General features: G+C 37.8%; 1 protein-coding gene across 4 annotated transcripts in view; it reads left to right on the forward strand.

The window, feature by feature from the left end:
• The window catches only part of PTBP2 (polypyrimidine tract binding protein 2), a 73,510-nt gene that overhangs the window by 36,739 nt on the left and 18,785 nt on the right, over positions 1 to 17,986 (forward strand). For all 4 annotated transcript variants that reach the window (XM_060773946.2, XM_060773947.2, XM_060773948.2 and 1 more), the window contains exons 5-7: positions 5,087 to 5,230; positions 10,245 to 10,409; positions 10,843 to 10,953. In XM_060773946.2, the coding sequence (XP_060629929.1) occupies positions 5,087 to 5,230; positions 10,245 to 10,409; positions 10,843 to 10,953 (420 nt within the window). The remainder of the gene's footprint in view (positions 1 to 5,086; positions 5,231 to 10,244; positions 10,410 to 10,842; positions 10,954 to 17,986) is intronic.

Raw genomic sequence — 17,986 nt, forward strand, 5'->3', positions numbered from 1 at the left:
GGAGACAATACAGTTTTAAAAAAAATCTTGGAGAACATGGCATATGTTATTGTAGTTGACACTCTTGCCACCCAGTGGCACAATCGGTCCTTTAAATAGACACACACACACACATATATTATGTTATGTTATGTTTATTATATTATATTATATTATATTATATTATATTATATTATATATATAGAGAGAGAGAGAGGAGCCCCCGGTGGCGCAGTAGGTTAAAGCGCTGAGCTGCTGAGCTTGTTTACTGAAAGATCTCAGGTTCTAATACGGGGAACTGTCAGCCCCAGCTTCTGCCAACCTAGCAGTTCAAAAACATGCAAATGTGAGTAGATCAATAAGTACTGCTCCATCAGGAAGGTAACGGCGCTCCATGCAGTCATGCCGGTCACATGACCTTGGAAGTATCTACGAACAACGCCGGCTCTTTCGCTTAGAAATGGAGATGAGCACCACACCCCATAGTCAGACACGATTGGACTTCATGTCAGGGGAAAACCTTACACACACACACACACATTTCTCAGTTGCATTTCCTAACTGGCAATTTCCCAATATTTTGTATACCCCACAGTTTGGTTGCTGGCTAGTATTAGTGGGATTTGTCGCCAAGTACTTCTGGAAACTGCCTTGTTTTGGGAAATTATATTAAAGCATTCATGCGTAACACCTAGCTTAACATGTTTTGCCACTGATTCTATCTCTGTTCTGGCTTCACCCCCTTCTATTGGCACCATTGTTGGCATTTTCTCACATATCAAACTGTATGGATGATTGGTCTGGTTTAGAGAAATTTAAGAAGAAATTCAGAGCTTAGTTTACTTATTAAGCCCAGCTAGGTTAAATCCATTGAAATGGATGTGACTTGATAAGTCAATACTGAGGTATGTCTAGTTGATAAGTAGGTGCACTTTAGTTTGAGCTAGAAATTGAATTGCTCTTGATGTTTGTATTCCTATTAAAGAATACTGTTCCTATGTAGTTCTAAAGTACTCCCTGTCCTCTTACATTTCTAATTGCAGTGATGATTTTTGTATGTGGAGAAACATTGAAATGTGCCTGTCTCCATAGAATCATTGAATCATAGAGTTGGAAGAGACCTCATGGGCCATCCAGTCCAACCCCCTGCCAAGAAACAGGAATATTGTATTCAAAGCACCCCTGACAGATGGCCATCCAACCTCTGTTTAAAAGCTTCCAAAGAAGGAGCCTTCACCACACTCCGGGGCAGAGAGTTCCACTGCTGAATGGCTCTCACAGTCAGGAAGTTCTTCCTAGTATTCAGATGGAATCTCCTTTCTTGTAGTTTGAAGCCATTATTCCGTGTCCTAGTCTCCAGGGCAGCAGAAAACAAGCTTGCTTGCTTCTCCCTGTGACTTCCTCTCACATATTTGTACATGGCTATCATGTCTCCTCTTAGCCTTCTCTTCTCCAGGCTAAACATGCCCAGCTCTTTAAGCTGCTCCTTGTAGAGCTTTTTCTTCAGACCCTTGATCATTTTAGTCGCCCTCCTCTGGACACTTTCCAGCTTGTCAATATCTCCATTCAATTGTGGTGCCCAGTATTGGACACAATATTCCAGGTGTGGTCTAACCAAGGCAGAATAGAGGGATAGCATGACTTCCCTGGACCTAGACGCTATATTCCTATTGATGCAGGCCAAAATCCCACAAGGATTGTGATATGGTGGTAGCCTAGAAAAATATGATCACTTGACCCTTGTTCATGAACAAACTGGACACTGAACACTGCACCTCTCCACCACCTTGGGCAAACAAAGCTTTGTTGTGGTTGTCTTCAGCTGCCTGTTTGACCTCTGAATTAGTGTTTACTGCAGAAGTCAGGCTTATGCTTCCAACATTTTGATAATTTGTTTTTGCAAAGGAAAACATAATTTATGCCTATTATGTGAATAATTTTGGTTTTTTTAAAAAATTGAGGAAATGTTGGGCTTTGCATAACTGTACTTATTTTTGGTTAGATGTTGATATGGTGACTATAAGGAAATACATATGTAGGTCATTTTAGAAGTTTCTGGCCCTATTAACTACAAGATAAAATGTTACACTTATGACTTATGGTCAGAATTGAGCCAAAGACACATGAAAATCTGCCAACTTTCAAAGGATCTAATCCAAGAGACAAAGGTATAATATTCAGTACTACCTCACACCCTGTGTTTAATTTCTCTTTTAAGTAACACATACCTACCATGCATTCAAAAGGGACTCATTGAGATGATATTGGGCTTAGGGAGCTATACTGTTGTCTTACCTCTTCTCCTCTCTACATAAGTGTTTTCCTCTCATATTCCTCCTCTCCTAGGCCAATCCTTGATAGGCTACCCCACAGTTTATCTCTTTCCATTTATTCTTCCAATTTCTTTGCCTCACTCATTTTGGTTCTTCTCAGCTCTGCTTGCTTTATGTCATATTCCACAAGCTATAAATCTCTGTCAAAAGCCTAGAATTTATCTAAACCATTGTTGTTTGAACTGGTGGCTCACAGACCAGTGCTAGCCCACAAGCCATTGATACTGGACACTGCTGAGTTTCCAGGAAAGAAAGAATTGTAGCTAGTGGCTACAATACTTCCATTTTACGATCTTATTGCTCATATTTTCTTTTAAAGAAAAACCAAGGACCTGAAAATAAGAGATATCCTTTATTTTCATAGTACTTGTATAAAGTGGTATTAATCTGATATTAATATTGACCATAATCTAAACAATATTCAGAAATCTACAGTTGCTTGCCCTCCCCTTTTCCCAAAGCACTGGGCTACCGTGTGAATGTGCGTGCTTTTTTTTTTTTATCGTGTCAGGAGCGACTTGAGAAACTGCAAGTCACTTCTGGTATGAGAGAATTGGCCATTTGCAAGGACATTGCCCAGCGGATGCCCGGATGATTTGATGTTTTTATCATCCTTGTGGGAGGCTTCTCTCATGTCCCCGCATGAGGAGCTGGAGCTGATAGAGGGAGCTCATCCGCCTCTCCCCGGATTCAAACCTGTGACCTATCGGTCTTCAGGCTTGCCAGCACAGGGGTTTAACCCACTGCGCCACCGGGGGCTCCTAATGTGCATGCTGCAGCCCCAGCTTTGGAAGATGTTTTGCAGTTTCAGCAATCACTTGTATTGCCCCTCTCCCAACACACAAGATTGCTGTTTGAATATGCACCTCTGCATCTAACTCCTACAAATGTGCACACATCAGTCCCAGCAATGGGATGCAGATCATGGCGACAGCGAGAAGACTCCCTTCTCCCATAGTGTGGAGCTCCTGTATGAATGTACACACAGCAGCCTCAGCTTTGGGAGATGGTTCATGGTGGTCGTGACTGCTCATCTTCCATTCAAAGCATGGGGCTGCTGTTTGAATAGACACCAGGTGGCCCTGGTAGTTTGTGGTGAGGGTCATCACAGGGGAAGCTCTGAAACCTCAGAAGAGGTTGCATCTGACTGCCAGGTGTGCACTTCTAATACACCATAGCCCATACAGATTGGAAATAGAAACTGAGCCAAGGCTTGGAGTGGTGGTTTAACTCTGTCTATATGCCTATTTGTATGGGCTAAGGAACTTGAGCAAGCACAGCTTTAATCCTGGAATGTGGGAGAAAATCAGCTGCTTCAGGGCATTGGCAAATTCAGAAATAATCTAATCCATGAATGTGATAAAACAATAAAATGTGGAGGGCTGACTGTACTTAATCCAGCAGCCTGGAAATTAAGTACAAAGTGTTAGTATTTGCCTACCTTCATGTCACAAAACTGCCTGTCCACATTTATTTTACTTAGTTTAAAGTTAGAGACATGTGTTTGTAGTTGACAGTGAAGTAGTTTTTGAGAATGTTCTGTATCTCATTGAGCATCTTGGGGATGCATCTCATTGAGCATCTTGGAGATGTTTTTTAGCAAGATGCCTGAAGAAAACTTCTGTTGATCTGTGTTGTTACATTCACACAGAAGGATGCAGTAAAAAGTTATGAAAGCTAACTTTTGGCTACAGGCAATAGGATCTTGCAGGCTGACATAAATGCCAACTCTAATATCTCTTAAGCCTTTCCTGACAAGCAAACTAAAAACTTCTGGATTTGATATCAGATCATGACAGTCAACTGGGACAGATCTTTAGTGGTCTGTGGCAAAGTGGTATAAACCTTGTACAGGATTTTATGCAGTCCATTAAAAATATCTTATGTACCACCTTGCTGAGTTTCTGTGAGGCATTTGCTTAATTGGTGACTGGCAGCAACAACAAAACCTGATGGTTTTTATCGAATTTCTAGTTTTCATTATCCTGGTTGAAACTGGGAAATCTAGAGATTTTCTGAGGGAGGGAAGAAGGCATAAAAACAAACATCCATTTTTCATCCTGCCATATCTTCTTTCGTGCAACAGAAATTTCAGAGATTGAGTTAGTGAAGCAGTGTTCCCCTTTGTCTTGATTGACTTTTCACAGCTTTTAAATAGTCAAGGTAATCTGCTGATGAGCATAATATTACTTTAGTTTTTCTAGTATAGAAATCTGAGTGCTGCTGCCTGTTCATGTCTGAAATGCTGCTGCTTCTAGCTAGGCTGGTGCTGGATCATCTCATTTTTGGCTTTTGTTAATTAGACAGGCTGGTCTAATACTTCTGTTCTTCTGCTCATGCATGTTTAGATATGAGAGCCTATATAAGTAATTTTATTTCCTAACATTTCTCTTTGGGTTTTCTTTTTATTCTTTTTTGTTGTTTTTTAAGTTTTTGTTGTCATAACTCCATGAACAAGAGTAATCTGGCAGCCTTAGCTTTCCTCATAAATTCTCTTCATTCTTTCAACTAGACATATGTGAAGAATGTATATGCCTATTTAAATAAATTGACAGTATTGCTCTGTCCAGTATCCCTTTTTAAAGCACTATGTGCACTGTTAAGATTGAAGCACATCCTTTTCTTATGCAAGTTTATAATATGTGCATTTTTTAAAATTTGTTTAAGCACTACATTATTTTGTGAACTGCAACTGTGGTTTTACCATAAGACCACATAAATAGAATATGAATATATGCATTGTAATCACTACAATTTAAAAAAATATTTTATAGGCTTTTTTGGAATTGGCAACAGAAGAAGCTGCAATCACTATGGTTAATTATTATTCTGCTGTGACACCTCATCTTCGTAACCAACCTATTTATATCCAGTACTCAAACCATAAAGAATTAAAGACTGATAATACACTGAATCAGGTAACAAATGCTTTCTTAAGATTATAGTTGTTTATGATTGCATTTATTTCTTGTGTCTGTAAGTAGTGTGTAGCTCGCCTTGTTTTGTATAACATTGTAAAGGAGAGTTGGGCTTTGTTCTGTAATTGCATGGTAGAGATCATATTTACAGCAAATATCTAACCATGTTTAACATTTCTTTGTTCTGAAAAAAATAAAGGTATTAATAATCTGTTTGGATCTTGGCTCAGATTTACCAATTGAAGAAACCTGTAACCATTTTAAACATGTAACAGATGCCAGTATGTTTAAATAAAGCCATTTAAATTACATAGTGCTAGTAATCTCACTCTATTTGATCTACTCTTCTAAAAATACAGTTTGTGAAAAATAGATTAATGTTCACTCTGGGGAAATAACTAAAAAAATAAGTATTTGATCTTGAAGATGTTTAGAACCTATTCTTCCAGATCAAGACAGTACTCTTACTCAAACTGGGAAACTACTGCTCCTTCAGGTGCTAACTTTAAAAGTCTTTGAAAGCATTTGATCTTGCCATTTCCTATGAAGCATGTTAAAGCAGCATTGACCCATGGTATGTCAGATGGTAAAACTTTCATGCTCATTTTTTGTGTTCTTTTCTTGATCATACTAACAGTGCTGTAACAAGCAATTTTAGGACTATTTCTAGTCTACTCTTCATTACGTCTTGGCAGGTGTCACATTTGAAATTGAATTGTTCAACCACCTTTTTATGCCAGTTTACTGGAAGACATCAAGACTTGCTTTATACTGTTTTCCCCCATAGAGGAGGTTCAGTTGACATGCAATTATTTTATTTTATTAACTGAAATCTGTATACAATAATAAAAATAGTGCACTTAATTCGAAAACACATTACTCACTACTAACCATTTCTAAATTATACATTTCTAAAGCCATACAAATAATAGTAGATTATAAATAAAGAAGAGAAAGCAAGAACATCAGTTCATTTCAAACTTTCCTGCAAATATATGATAATAAAATCTTTCTGCATATTTGTGTTACCTCACACTTCTACTTTTTGATCTAAATTACTAATTCCCAAACCCTGTGGTTAATATCTTCTTACTTCTTCCCTACAAAAAAAGTAAACTAAGGGTTCCCAGGCCTTTATAATCCCCAGTGCTTTTTCTCTTTTTATCAAAAGAGCAAATGTATTTATTCAAAATCTTTCATTATTGTTATGTATTGTTGTTATGTATTGTTGATTGCCTATTTATACAGTTTTTATGGAGTCAAATACATTGTTTTATAAGAGTTCTCCTTAAGGTCATCATGCAGGGTAAATTTCAATCCCTTCAACCACATTTCCCCCATTATTCTTTCTGAATATTAAAACACAATTTTTCCATTTTATCACATAATCTTTAACCTGTTCCTCCTCCTTCACAATTTTCAGTAATATATTTACATCTTACCAATCAAATGTTAATCATATGTAGAACTGCAATTCAAATTCCAGTTCATTCTAATTATACAAGCAGTCCCCAAGTTACAAACATCTGATTTACAAATGGCAAAGTTAAGAACGGGGATGAGATGACAGGAAGTGAGAGAAGAACCTATTCAGTGCTTGCTCTCGCTCGTTTGCTCACTGGTTACACTTTAAAATGTACCTGCACCTGTACACATAAATTCAGCTTAAGAACAAACCTATAAAACCTATCTTGTTTGTAACTTAGGGATTGCCTGTAGTGTTTTTTTATCCATTTTAAACCTTTCACAAATTTGTCTATACAAATAACATTAAAAATCACACATCTCTGACATCAATTCTTCATTCATTTTAATTCTGTACTATGTCTTATCAGAGGCATTGGTATGTTACCCATTTCTTTTTTATACTCTTATCAATTCTGTAAAAGGCTTCTTGTACAGAACATCATAAAGGTGTATTGTATCATAGCCCTAATTTATATCTGTTCCAAATTTTAAAATAGTTTGTCTCACATGATTATTGCAGTCTACATTTGCTTTCATTTTATCATAACATAAAAATCATGCCCTTCCAAGTTCAGTAGTGACTTATTTTTCAACATTATCCAGTCCTTTAACCAAACTGTGCCTTCAATTGAAGAGTTCTTAAAGAAATTACCCTTTTAGTCCTCTTCTGTTGTCTTATAGCCTTATTTAACACTTCAAGAGCCAAAATAAACATCAGGGTAGGGGTGCACCTTGCCTTGTGCCCTTTTGGATTTCACAATGATTTGTTATATTTCCATTGACCAAAATCTGTACTAAGTGAATATTGTAAATCATTTTATTCAAGCTATAAAGTTCTGAATTGAATTGATATCAGTACAGCATCTCATTATGATTTTCCAAATATTCCAGAATGTATATAAAGTGAAATAGTAGACTTTCAAAAAGTGTTAGTGAGCAACATAATGATTTTCTTTTACTTAAAGAAAAGTTATTTTTACTGAAATCTTGACTTCTCATAGTTTTGTATGGCCTCTGGATGAATTATATTTTTCTATAATTGTGAGAGTCACAAACATATTACATTGATGCTGAAGTGCTTAAAAATGAACTACCATTTGAAGAAGACAATTATTCCATGGTGCTGACTAAAGCAACACATACTTTGTAGACAGTTCCTTGATATGAAGTAATATAAACATAATTCATCACCCTAAAGCTTTGAAGTGTTCTCAGCTTTCTTTTATTTGCCGTACAAATCTCTTAAAGAAAACTGCTGTATTAGGTATATACTTGGTGCCCTCCATCACCAAATTAGTTTTTACTCTATTCATAATTTAGTGGTTATACTTATTAGATAAAGTCCTAAAGTGGAATAAATTATTGGAAGGCCTACATATCAGTAAATGAAATCCCTGGCTTTGCTGTATTAAGCTTGATTTTCAGCCAGACAATATTTAAAGAGGTGAGCATGTAAGGTGCAGCATAACTTGTGTGTATACACACCCCCCCACACACACTTTCAATAGTATAGATACCTCTGTGGTTTTTGTTTTGCTGTCTGTGCCCCTGCTCAGAAGATTTCATCTCACTTTCTGTGCCTGTGAGAATTGGATTTTGAAAAATTGGTTTGTTGTGGAAACAGTGGATACATCTTTTCCCCATTATTCTTCCAGGAGTGAATTTCCCTTCCGAGGGATAGATTTCTCTCACTTTTTGTTGTCTCACCCCCGTTTGTAACAATGAGTCATTTGTAAGTTGGATGTTTGTAACTCAGGGACTGCCTGTATTTTACTCATTAGAGAAAACTATACGCTTTTGACCTTTGGCTAGCCATATATACTGATAGGTTGGCTCTCAAATGTACATTCACAGTTGCTTTTAGTAAGGAGAAGGTTGGGGTTTATAAAACACTTTGCATGTAATGCAGAAGTGCACATCCTGTAGCTCAGAGTGTATCCTCGTGGCACCTTTCCTCACTTTTTTGTTGTCATTAATCTCCTCTGCCTTTAACGGTTGCAAAGAGGTATAGATATTGAACACATAATAGGTTTTACAAAATTCTGGATTCCACAAAGACTGGGAGCCTGCTTGGGGCATCTAAAATTAGCCAACTTAATTTTAGATTATTCAAAAAAGATGTAAACAAACAATAGACTAATCCTACAGTGCACCATCTTCCTTTTCCAGGCAAAATAGAAAATTGCTGCCTATAGCTGAGCATAAGGAATTTTCTTATTTCCTGCCTGTATGTGTACACATGCAAGCAGTTTGATTGTGCCTCGAGGTGTTTTTTCCCTTAGGAAGATACTTTAGTGTTGAGGTACTCTCAGTTTCACAGACCCTGATATATGCTGACTACAGGCCCGTAGCCAGGATTTTGATTCGGGGGGGGGGGGGGGCTGAGTCTGGGTGAAAGAGGGTCTACCCTAGCAAACCTTTTGTATTGTTACCCCAATACCCCCATACATATAGGATATATTGGAAATGGTGATCAGATCATGATATTAATAAACATAACAGTTTAAATAATGTACCAGTAAGGCCTTCTCGCAGACCACCATGAGAATTTGGGGGGGGGGTTCAGCCCCCCCCCCCCCCCCCCGGCTACATGCCTGGCTGACTACTCACTTATTGTCACCTTGTTACTAGATCTAGGACTGCAGTCTACAGACATAAAATTTAAAAATTAATTTAATAAACAAAATAAGATGGACATCCTATAGGTTGTCTTAGTCCACATGTTGATTTCCCACTATTTTACAGTCCTGGAGCAATAGACTAGACAGACTTGCACTTCCATTGTAAGTACTAATAATGGAAAATAAGGGTGAAAGTAGGAAAATATTTTCATTAAAATTGATTTAGAGGTATATTAACTGAGTGCTTTTGTTTAAGATTATCAAGGATATAAAAACACTGACATATTATTGGCAGTCTTTTTCTTTCCTCCTTAATGCTTGTGTTAAGGAGCAAGCTTTGTATTCCTTACTATGAATTTCCTTCTCATCTCTGATACTGGTTCAAAGCTTGGATAACAGTAGGTCTCATGCGCAGCAACAGCAAACATAAAAACATTACAAGCTTGTTTTTCAGTACACCATGAATTCCCTATGTATTCCTTTGTGGGATCTATGTCTTCGAATTCTGGAGTTTACTATTATTCAGCTCCAGTACTCTAATGCAACATAATGCCAATGTGGAGCTTTCTTCAGCGTTTTGGTGTTGCGGACCAGCCTTAATTTGTTATTTATATGGTTTCTCATCATCTGTGTGTATACTGATAGTTTTGCTACTTGTAAGGGGATATATAAGGCCTCTAAGAACAAAGAAAATATACTTGTTGTATACAAAAATGAAGTTTTGTCTAAGCTGTCCTACTATGATGCCATACCTAGATCCTACATTTAAATGAGAGGATTAAAAATCCGCATTTAAAATATTCATATTATATGGAAATGAGAGGCATAAAAACATTTTTAGTTACCGTTGTCAAAATATATCCCAATATATCCCAACCTAATTCACATATGTTTGTTTTAAATGTTCCCCCTTCCTTTTTATACAGCGAGCACAAGCAGTTCTACAGGCCGTGACTGCTGTACAGACAACAAATACTCCTATAAGTGGAACTACAGTTAGTGAAAGTGCAGTAACTCCAGCACAGAGTCCAGTCCTTAGAATAATTATTGACAACATGTACTATCCTGTAACCCTTGATGTTCTCCACCAAGTAAGTCCTTCACCAAGTTTTCAAGTTTTACTAACAATGTTGAACCAGAAAGAAATCTTTAAAAACTACTCAAACAGAGAATATCTCATTCGGGCTTAGGTAGTGAGGTCACCATCTTGCAAATGACTGAGGCTTGGGGCTGCTTGTTCCCTGAGAGAGGCATCTAGCGATAATCCTTTCTAGATTTTTTTTGGCAATCACTAATGTTATATACTTTGAAAACATGTGTTTCGAATTGGATTAATACTACAGATATGAAAAATTGGAAGGTAATTAATGAAAACTTGTACCGTAGTACGTCCTAAGTTCAGAGATTTCAAATTAGTTTTTATTGTGACAATTACAGCTCTGAAACTCTTTAAACATGATTTGTTGTTTGTGTTTTGTGACTTGTAGATTTGAGTAATTATGCATTTTTATTTCTCCTCAACAGATATTCTCCAAATTTGGAGCAGTTCTGAAAATAATCACATTTACAAAGAATAATCAGTTTCAAGCATTGTTACAGTATGGTGATCCAGTAAATGCTCAACAAGCAAAACTTGTGAGTACAGTTGTAATTATGTAACTTATGTTAGTAAATATAGATGTACAGTTGCCCCTAAAGAGCTTCTTGCTACCTGCACACCTTGTATGTCAGCTGCCATAGAAAGATATTCCAGGGTAGCTCACTAGTTTCCTCCAAGCTTTAGTTTACCGTAATCCTACTGGGGTTCCACTCGAAGCAGCCCTCACTCTTCTTCCTTTCCTCCTCCTTGCTCTCTCTTCCAATCCACCTCAGTGGATTCTTTACCATCAATAGGAGAGCGCCACAAAACAACTTCTGCCACAGTCCTCTTATGAGGCCACTGTACTATAGGTAAGGTAGGGGAAAGGCAGATATTATTTATGAATATTCACATCACATAGTTTTCAGCTAAAGACTTTTTCTACAGCTTAAGAACCATATCTTTATAGTTTTATCCAAAAATTAACTGGGGTAAAAACGATTTTAGTCACCTCTATGACTTCAACATTTGTTGTAGTAAACCATCAGCCATGAATTAATAAATAAAGGCTTACTGTGAAAGTGAAAAATATTTTTAGCATGGCACAAATATTAAGTAAACAAAACTAACTGGCACTGTTAATAATGATACATGTGAAAAGAGAGGATAAAAGCATCATCTCCATCTCCAGTCTTGTTGCTCTCTTTATATGGGGTGTGGGAGAAGAACTTTCTGTATACAGTGTGCCCACTGTATCCATGTGAGTTCAGTTATGGGACTATCACAAAGAGGAAAAATTTGGATGATTACGCCTCATAATATTAAATGGCATCAACATGAAATTCTGCTTTCACATTAGCACCATTTACTAATTAGGGGCGATCCATTATTGCTGAAAATAATGGAGGGCCAATTCTATAGGAACCCTGTCCACCCAGTCAGGATATCCAAAATGTTTAAGTCCTGAGTCACTTGGAGAAGGTCCATGTGCAGAGGAAGCTCTTCTATTCAGACCAGATGCTATCTACATGAGAATAAGAATTGAATCACTGGCCGACAGCTGGATGAGTCTAACACGTTCTTCTGTTGGCATTCAATACATATTTGTATACATGCTAGTGAATAGGAATGTAGGATAAAGAACATGTGGATTTTGTAACCGGATTGTTAAGATTATTCATCTAGTTACAGAAATACTCTTTTTAAGTTCCAGATGAATATGCGTGAACTATTTTAGTAATCAATTAGTATGTATAATTATTTATACAATTCTACCATATACGAATTGTAAAACGGAACTAAAGCTTTACATTAAACCGAGGCTGGAGTGTGTCACACTTACGCTCCCAGCATTTTTCTTAAGGCTATGACAATTTTCGCTCATGGATAATTTAGTTAGCATGAAAATGGCTAGTTTGGACTTTTTTCTCTTTTACCCAGAGGGAATGACCCAGTCATCCTAGAGAAGATGCTCACATAAACAAAATGAGGGGGAGGGGGATGGTGATCCTGTCAATCAGAGCTGCATAATTTTGACCCTCCAGGTGTTTTAGATCTTAGTCCCCAGAATTCATGACCATTAGACAAACTGACTAGGGCTTCTGTGAGGAGGAGTCCCAAACACCTGGGAGGGGGGCCACAGGTTGTGCAGTCTTGCTGTAGATCATGATTATACACTCGCAGAAACTCATCTGTTCTCTTTGAGATTTTGGAAGTGTTCTTTTGCCAAGCTCAGAAAAAAAGGTTCATAATAAAAAAAGGGTCCATAATACTGGTATGTGTGTAAACCACAATTCACCATAGATATATATGCAGATCATTTAACAGGCTTGCACATCAATAACAGTTTAACGCACAAGAAGGCACCTATTTGAATAGATGTAACTGTAAAAGAAATAGTATAATGAATTACAAATATAAGGCAAACTGTAAAGCATAAATGTTTTATTAAAATTCCATTGGTGATAAATAAAGTAGACACTAATTTTAGAAGTGCATTTCATACTTTCTGCAAGGGAATCACTGATAAAGCAGAACATACTTTAATGAATACTGGGAAAATGAAATGAGATAAATCCAGAAAATGGATTCTTATCACACTATGATTGTCAACCTGTTAGTCATATGGAGACACATAAATTTCCCTTGTGCCTGAATAGTTCCCCTTTTGACACTGCAAAGATTGATATTCCTTTCCTCTCTCTGCAGCATCCAAAGCTCCTCCTTCCTCCAACTCACTGTACAGCTTTTGAAGCCTTCCCTACAAGAACCCATGGCAAATTTTAACAATATTAATATAACCATTTCATGTCTGGCTATGTGGTTATGGAGCTATGTAGATAGGGAGAATTGCCATGTGGGTGGGAGCCTTTAGATCAGTGGTTCTCAATCTGGAGTCTCCAGGTGTTTTTGGCCTACAGCTCTCAGAAATCCCAGCCAATTTACCAGCGGTTAGGATTTCTGGAAGTTGAAGGCCAAAAACATCTGGGGACTCCAGGTTGAAAACCACTACTTTAGATGCTGTATAGTCACTCCAAGGTAGCATATGGCTCAATTTAGTGTAGGTCTGCATGCAGAACTGTTGGGCTATGCTGAGCCAGGCAGAATTCCACCCTACATGTTCACTAGCACTCATTACCTTTAGTACTTTCTTGACCTGTTATCTCTGACCTCTTTATAATTTCCCACCTATTTTATGTACTGTATATGTAGCTGAAATTCTGGGTAACACTCCACATAGCTTGAGGAAGTGGGTTATAGTCTACAAAAATGATTCTTTAATAAATTAATTAGTCTATGTGGTGCCAGAGAACTCTATTATTTTACTCTGAAAAGCTTCATTTGCAATATCCCCTAATCTCTGACAGATAAAATACCTATATTACCATAGGTTGTATAGGAACTAGCAAAACCACAACTTCCTAAGAAAACCCTGTGGAATTCATGAGGTCACCATAGGGCAACCTGAAGGCACATACATCATGGATAGATTGCCTTTCTTTCCTCTGGGGCTAGAAAACTGTGGTGTTTCCAAGATCATAAAGTGGTTTTCATGGCTTACTGTGAACTTGGAACTTTTTTCTCGAGTCACCGCACCACACTGGATCTCACAGTGGAGGTATCCCTATGAAAATAATGAAAATCTGAAATCCAGGTTGCAACATATAATGTCTATTTAGTCATCTTTTAATGCTACATTTAGTATACGGTAAATCTTCTCCCCCACTCCTAAATTGCCTTATTGTGAGCACTACCATGTGAAGCCCCCTTTGGTGTAACAGGTTAAAGTGCTGAGCTGCTGAACTTGCTGACCGAAAGGTCGTCGGTTTGAATCCAGGAAGCGGGGTGAGCTCCCGATGTTAGTTCCAGCTTCTACCAACTTAGCAGGTAGAAAACATGCAAATGTGGGTATATCAATAGGTACAGCTTTGGCAGGAAAGTAACGGAGCTCCATGCAGTCATGCTGGCCACATGACCTTGGAGGTGTCTACAGACAACGCCGTCTCTTTGGCTTAGAAATTGAGATGTGCCCCCCCCCCCCCCCAGAGTCGGGCACAACTTGACTTAACATCAAGGGGAAACGTTTCCATGTGAAGATACTTGCAAAAAGTAATACTATAAAATGTGTGTTAATTTCCACATTAATAAAACATTAGTATATTTCATTTGTCCTGATCTAGCTCTAAACAGGAAACTAGCAACTGATCTGGCGTAATGGTTACAGATGTCATTTTCACTGTAAAATTCTTATCTAGCCTCTTGTATGGTGTCTGTTTGGACAGAGGGTATGGATTTCAATAAATATATACTTTAGCAAAGTGCATTAAATACTACTTTTCTGTTTTGATCAGTCCTTTGTGAGTGGAAAAACCGAACGGGTTTGATTATCTTTAAAATGTAGCAATCAAACTGGGATATTAAGATGCTTTCTTTTGAGTTACATCTGGCAAGGCTGAGGATCAGTAAAAGGGGCTTCAGCTGAGGCACAGTAGAAACTGCAGCTGGGCAGGAAAGTTGGATCGGAGTGGTAGTATCTCAGACCCTATGTTCTAAAAGACCAAAACATTGTTCCTTCAAATGATGACAAAGCTAGGAGAATGGCTTTGTCATCACCTGATACAGTAGCATTACATTATGTGCATGTGTAATGATCTTAAAAGAGTTTTCCTGTGTGAGAGAGTGATGGGAAATAATACCTATTCATACATTGTTCTTGATGTCTTTTGAAAAGTGCTTTTAATCTCATGCTTGATTAATTGGAGAAATATTCTCAACAGAGACATTTTTTTTGTTTTAAAGTATTTTATTAATTCAGACAAAGCAATGCTGCAATCCCATGTCCACCTTCTTGGAAATAAAGTCCCATTCAATATTCTGAGACAACCTTTTAGTGAATATTGTACAATAAATGGTACATATTTGCTTATTAACAGTTAATTCTGAATGGAAGAAGTTTGAGCAATCTTCATAAGAATATTGTCAAACGGAAAGCTATAGAAATATTGTTGGGTTGTTGAGTGTTATTAGTGTCTTATTATCTTCAAACAGACGTGTTCAGGAGTTCACTATTTTCTGTTTAAATTTGCCTGGCACATAGTGGAGATATTCATGTTGGCAGAAGCTGTGTTCCATAGATTGGGTTGGTTTCCTTGAGATCTCAAAGCAGATGGCAAATGTCTGCATCATCTAAGAGATGCTAATTATGTGCATGCATGTTGTGAGATGTTTTTGTGAATGCCACTTATGAGCCGATTTTTTTCCTTCACATTTTGTATTTGCAAAGTTATTTCTATGTTTCTTTCCTACATTTTAATAGAGAAATAACAATTCTGCAAGATTACCTGTGTATACAGTGGTTTCTTGCTATTCTGCATTGTTTTGTGCCAATAGTTCTCTCAAATGAGTTGGAATGAGGTATAAATACAAACATTTGGGGTCAGTATTGTAATTACGAACATTAACACACATCCTGTACCAGTTGTTTATACTGAAATACTGCAGCCCTACAGGAGGTAGTCATAAAATGCCATGAGCAACACCTGTGATATTATTTTTCCACCAATTCTTGTATTTGTATCCCATTCTTTCCCATTTAAAGGAATCACTGTGTGGACAGCTATATTCATCTCTGCCTCAGTGTAAACTTTATTACTGAAATTTATAAACTTATTTTGAAATTGATAATTTGGACATATGCACCCTAATTAGCAAAACATAGCAAGGCTGGACTAGTGTTGATATGGTGATGATTTGTATCTCACCAGACTGATACAGTTGAAAAGAACAATTTTTCTACTTTATTTTTGATTGAAGGTTTCGTATTTCTCTTGACCTCAATCTAAAGCTCTCAGGATAGCATACAATAAAAGCAGCTTCACCAATTTGGAACCTCGTAAACAATAAAAGTGATTTTGAAAGGCTTAAAATGTAAATATAACAAGATAAAAGACGACAGATTAAAACTCATTAAAATAGTTCAATATGATTTCAATCCATGCACATGTGAAGATCTATGTAAATCTGCCAACTGAGTATTTCATAGAATATAGGTGCTTTGTCTATTGGGCTTGAAATAAATAACCCCTTAGCTGCATGGTGACCATTTTAAAAATCACTGTCAAGAGAGCTATGATTTGTTAGGATTCTTTTTGCACGGTCTGCCAAGGTTTTAATGGTGCTTCTTTTTTGACTTGGGTGATGGTTGGAGTTTTTATGTAGATATCTATCTGTGTGTGTGGGTTTTCTGTAGATGGTGTGACCCAATTGTTGATCTGGTTTGTGGATGACTAGGACATCTAGAAAAGAAGCACCATTAAAACCTTGGCAGACCGTGCAAAAAGAATCTGCGAACCCCCCCTCCTCCAAGATGAACTGAACCACCTCAACTGTGCTCTCCAGGCCAATGGATACTCCACCTCAGGCATCAGAAGAGCTGCAAGACCAAGAACAAGCCACGAGAGTAAAGATGAAGATCCACCCAGAGGAAAAGTGTTCCTGCCATACATCAAGGGAACCACTGATCGCATAGGGAAGCTGATGAGGAAACACAACATACAAACAATCTACAAACCCACCAAGAAAATCCAACAAATGCTACGTTCAGCAAAGGACAAGAGGGATCCTCTCACCTCTGCAGGAGTCTACCGTATACCATGCAGCTGTGGACAAGTCTACATAGGGACCACCAAACGCAGCGCCCAGACACGCATCAAGGAACATGAAAGGCACTGCAGACTACTTCAACCAGAGAAGTCAGCCATAGCAGAGCACCTGATGAACCAGCCTGGACACAGCATATTATTTGAGAACACAGAAATGCTGGACCACACCAACAACCACCATGTCAGACTGCACAGAGAAGCCATTGAAATCCACAATCATGTGGACAATTTCAACAGAAAGGAAGAGACCATGAAAATGAACAAAATCTGGCTACCAGTATTAAAAAACTCTAAAATTATAACAGCTAAACAACAGAGAGGAAAAAAACCAGGCACAGATTAACACCTCCCAGCAACAGATTTTCCCAGACTCAGGCAAGCCTTCAAATGCTAATGAAGGTGATCAGCTAAACATTCACACCTAACTGCAGCAGGGAAGAGCTCCTTGCCCCACCCCAGCCATTCCACAGATATATAAACCCATTTTTCCTACTTCCAACAGACCTCACAACCTCTGAGGATGCTTGCCATAGATGCAGGTGAAACGTCAGGAGAAATGCCTCTAGAACATGGCTCTATAGCCCGAAAAAACCCACAAGAACCTAGTGATTCCAGCCATGAAATACAACCTTCAACATGTATACACAATCCTTCAGAGATCAGTGGAGCTTTCCCCCAACATAAGCTAAGCATTGGGAAATTCTTTTGTGTTTGGTAAAATGTCTGATCTCCTCAATCAGTTTAAAGGTCGATCCATTTACCAACAGTGTCTATCATAGGCTTCTGAGAGGTACAGGAGGGTTTAACAGCTGCAGACTTCCCTAGCTATTGGCTAATCACAAACTGATATTCATAGGTGAAATACCAATGAATTAAGACTCTGATTATAAAGACTTCTATAGATTTTTTCTCTCCATATATTTATCAC

Source organism: Anolis sagrei, chromosome 4, assembly GCF_037176765.1.
Source record: "Anolis sagrei isolate rAnoSag1 chromosome 4, rAnoSag1.mat, whole genome shotgun sequence".
Lineage (NCBI taxonomy): Eukaryota > Metazoa > Chordata > Lepidosauria > Squamata > Dactyloidae > Anolis > Anolis sagrei.